Source organism: Sinocyclocheilus rhinocerous, unplaced genomic scaffold, assembly GCF_001515625.1.
Source record: "Sinocyclocheilus rhinocerous isolate Xijiao unplaced genomic scaffold, SAMN03320098_v1.1 scaffold689, whole genome shotgun sequence".
Taxonomy (NCBI): domain Eukaryota; kingdom Metazoa; phylum Chordata; class Actinopteri; order Cypriniformes; family Cyprinidae; genus Sinocyclocheilus; species Sinocyclocheilus rhinocerous.
Genome location: NW_015652129.1, coordinates 1,092,237 through 1,096,324, shown reverse-complemented (window position 1 = coordinate 1,096,324; position 4,088 = coordinate 1,092,237). Strand labels below are relative to the sequence as shown.

Genomic DNA, 4,088 nt, shown 5'->3' with positions numbered 1-4,088 from the left:
AAAAGGGGGTTGGTGTTAAAGAATTGTGTTATAATAACCCCTCATTATATACACTATAGACACTTTAAAGGAGACAGACATGTAGATGTTTGTGAAAGATGTTTTCTCTGTTTTGGAGGGATGATTATTTTTTAAATCATAGGCTACCCTATTTATTGCATCAAAATTTGTTGCAATAAAAGTTGCAAAAAGTTGATCATACTGATTTCAAAGTTAAGGATTCATTAGTTTGAATGTACATTGAACCAAAAACTATCATAACATCTTAGTTGATAATTCAGTATACCGAAACCCATGTTTCGGTAGTGACGGTAATGCTTTGGTAGCAACCACATCACATTACAGAATTTTAACTCGCATACGAAAACACTACTAAACCATACTAAACTGTACTAAAATTGTGTTTATTTCCCCCAAATATGAGGATTATGCGTTATCCCATAGAATTGTCACTACTGAAACAGTCACTACCGAAACATGTAATCATTGTTTCGGTAGTGACAATTCTATGGGATAACACCCAAAAAAAAAAAAAAAACCCATAAAACAAAGGTGTCACTACCGAAACTCCACCAAATGTTTTGGTAGCGACAATTTTAGATACTTTTGAACCTAGCTCAAAGATGCTAATCAGCACATGTTAGCTAGCACAGTTCTGAACAGTGGTACACATGTAAAAACTAAATGTTATGGAATAATTCTCAAAAAAAGTGTGCTTAATTGCAGAAAAAAGGTGTTCGGTAGTGACACTGCTTAAAGTTACACACAGATTTTTCATACTTTTGAACACATTTACCTCAAAATGATGAGACCTATCTACTCACACCTTGTAGCTATGAGAGAGGGGGACACAGGAATATTTCCTGATCATAAATGTATGGGTTTAGTTCAAATCAGTCTCGGCCAATAGACTAAAACATACAGTGTTTCGGAAGTGACATGAAAAATGCGGGACACATTTTTTACATAAAATTTCATAACTTTCAAAGAAAATATAAAATAAATATATATATTTTTTAATTACACTTTTTAAAAGAATAAAAAATACTTTTAAAAACAACAATGGAAAAAAAAAATACAAAAATGATTTCAATATCATTTTTCTAAATTGAAATTATAGGGTTTGTGACAGCCACCTCCCAATTGGTCATTTCAAAAGCTGACTTCTGATCAGCATCTATAGTATAGTTCACTAAAGCGGAGTTGGATTTCATGTGTCTTTGGTATAATGGTCAAATTCAGCTGGAGTTTGGGAGCAGACATAGTTGTTTCACTGGGATAGATAGCTGAGCAGATTTTCTGCCATTTACATCGGACATATCTGCATCATGGAAACAGGTAAGGTGTAATTTTACCTGTTTATTGGTATATAAAAACTCTAGCTTGAGCTCGGTTTTAATCATGCTGTTTAAATTGAAGGTTAAGATTAATCTTCTTGGAATGATTGAACTCCATCATTTAATATGTAACTCTAATGTTAACCAGTCTGATTACTTGATTACAAGACAACTTCAGTTTTAACTCATTTATAATACAGCAAAAATGGTATTTCAGACAGTCTTCAATGCTTCAGAGCTCCTTCATTCATGAATCTGGGATCTTTTACATAACACTACAATGATTTTTGCATGCAATTTCCTATCACTGACATTTTAAATTGCAAATTCACTGTTCTGTTAAAGAGGATCTTTTCTTCCCAGGAATCATCTTTTTGTGTTTTCTGGAAATAAACTTCAACATCAATGCTGAGCGATGACCTTGTTTTCCTCCGTCTGTATCCTCCTCCTTTTAGCTACGAGGTCGTAAAGGCAGATTGACATAAACAAAAAATAATAATCGTCCCCTCGTGATGTTTCAACTGGACGGAGTTAGTGTTTGTAAACTGACCGATTTGCATTGACCAAAACCAAAGATAATTTCCATGCCAGTTATAGATGCACGCCATAAAACTGACAAGAGATACTGTACCTGCTCGAAAATGAAGCTGCAAATGAGAAATTATTCTGCACTTGTGATCATAAACGTGCAGTTATTAAGCAAACCAGAGCTTGTATATGAATACCATTAACAGCTGTATTTGTGTGCAGATGAATGATTGATGTCCTACATAAAAGGAGTCATGTTTTTCCATGTTTACAAGTACGTTACATTCCTGTCTGTATGTGTGTGTTTTTGCAGAATGCTCGAAGAGAGTGTATCAGGGAGTCAGGGTGAAGCACACGGTGAAAGATCTGCTGGCAGAAAAGAGGTCACAGCAGACAAGCGGCCCGCGCTACGCTGTAAGTCCACCGCTTCATCTCACCTGGTCAATACCCTCAACTGAAACACACCCCACCCTGTCATTCACAATGCTTCCTTTCACTCCATTCACGCTGCCACTCTGCTCTTCTTTCATATATGCAAACAGACAGTTTAAAACAGTTGGTATATTCTGTGCCCCGCCACTTTATTTGCTCATTGGCTTATCTTTTTTATTCTAATGATGAAGCTATGGCCTCTGATACAAGCCCTCGGAGTCTCGTCCTTTTCTCACACGGCAAAGCCCGTTAGTGAATACCTGCACATAAGCGGCAGACAATAGCAGCAGCGCTGATGGTCATGAGCTCCTGAGGTTTGGGAGTCAATCATCCTTTTGCTGCTGCCATAGTATGGCTATGCAAAGTCAAACACTCGCACACCTGCTCCACTGTATTGTTCCTCCTGTAGACCACAGACAAGTCGCCTGTTGTCACTCTAGACAAGCACAAATCAGACTTGCAGACATCTGGCTGCACAAGAGAGAAAGCTTTTCTCCATGTCAATGGCACGCTGAACTGGCTTTTGTTTGAATAAGTAGAGTAATGGCTTCTGTCTCGCCACTCGCAAACTAATAGTATTGCAAGATTTCAAACATTGTATTAAATCTTGTATTGTAAATTGTACACAATATTTGCATTAAATTATAAGATATAATACTTAAACAACATCAAGTACCATGAAAATAAAATTAACCTTTCTAAAAAGTCAAAATTATTTTAATTAAATACAATTCTTTTCCTACATAAATAATTATATAATTCTATAATATTATCTAGAAACAACAAGCGACGAAAATCTGTGTCATTCTCTCATATTACAGTTTCGTGACCATTGCGACTTCAGATTTCCATGCGTGATGCATTCTTGGTGCTTTGAGCAGTGAATGGTAATTAATCTTCTGTATGCTATGCAATAGGTGAAAAGTAACTATGTTTTCGAAGCACAATAAAATGACATGTAGGTGTCAGTCATTGTGATCCCACGGGGACACGACTGAGACCAAACACATACTACAATGGCAGAGCAGGGGGAGGGTTGCACAGGAGAATCGGAGCATGTCGAGGCCACACAGAACAAAAATTGCTCTATAATAAGCTTACATCTGTATCTATGGCCTTTTATTTGGGGTAGAAGAGCCATCTGCAGACTTCAGCAAACGTTGTCCACAGAAGTCATGTCCAAACACAGGACCAAAACAATACAGACACTTGCCAGGGGTTCCAGACGAACAATAGTAAAATACTACTCTTATATAATCTCTGGTCAAAGACAAATGTTTAAATAAAAGTTGCATGGATACGAAAATAACAAACATTTTACAGTGAGAGCTGATATTACAGAATGTGATTAGATTTTATTTTATTTTACATGTTGGCTTTAAGTATTGTGTTATTAGTCAGTGTAATTTTAGTACGAAGTAGACACTATTATAGTTTTTATTCATATTTTAAATTATTTTTCATTTTAATATTTCGTTTTAATTGTAATTTTACTTAATTTACTTAATTTTTTACTTAATTTTTAATTGTAATTTTACTTAATTTACTTAATTTTTCCTGTGTTTTTGTCATTTGTATTAGTTTTTTATATTATGTCAACATAGCTTTTATTAATTTTTATTTCAATTTTAGTTTTAGTTATTTTAGTGCAAGTTAAACTAAATAAAAAATGACAAATGTTGGTTTGGCAGCTAACTAATATATATATATATATATATATATATATATATATATAACAGTTAGCTTAATTTTAAACATGCATTATATATCTATCTATGATATATATATATA

The 4,088-nt window shown here is 34.5% G+C and overlaps 1 protein-coding gene across 1 annotated transcript in view; it reads left to right on the top strand.

The window, feature by feature from the left end:
* Positions 1-1,328: 1,328 nt before the first annotated feature.
* LOC107713430 (uncharacterized protein C11orf53 homolog) overlaps positions 1,329-4,088 on the top strand; it is an 8,829-nt gene continuing 6,069 nt past the window's right edge. The window contains exons 1-2 of the mRNA XM_016518915.1: positions 1,329-1,338; positions 2,179-2,279. Of these exons, the coding sequence (XP_016374401.1) occupies positions 1,329-1,338; positions 2,179-2,279 (111 nt within the window). The remainder of the gene's footprint in view (positions 1,339-2,178; positions 2,280-4,088) is intronic.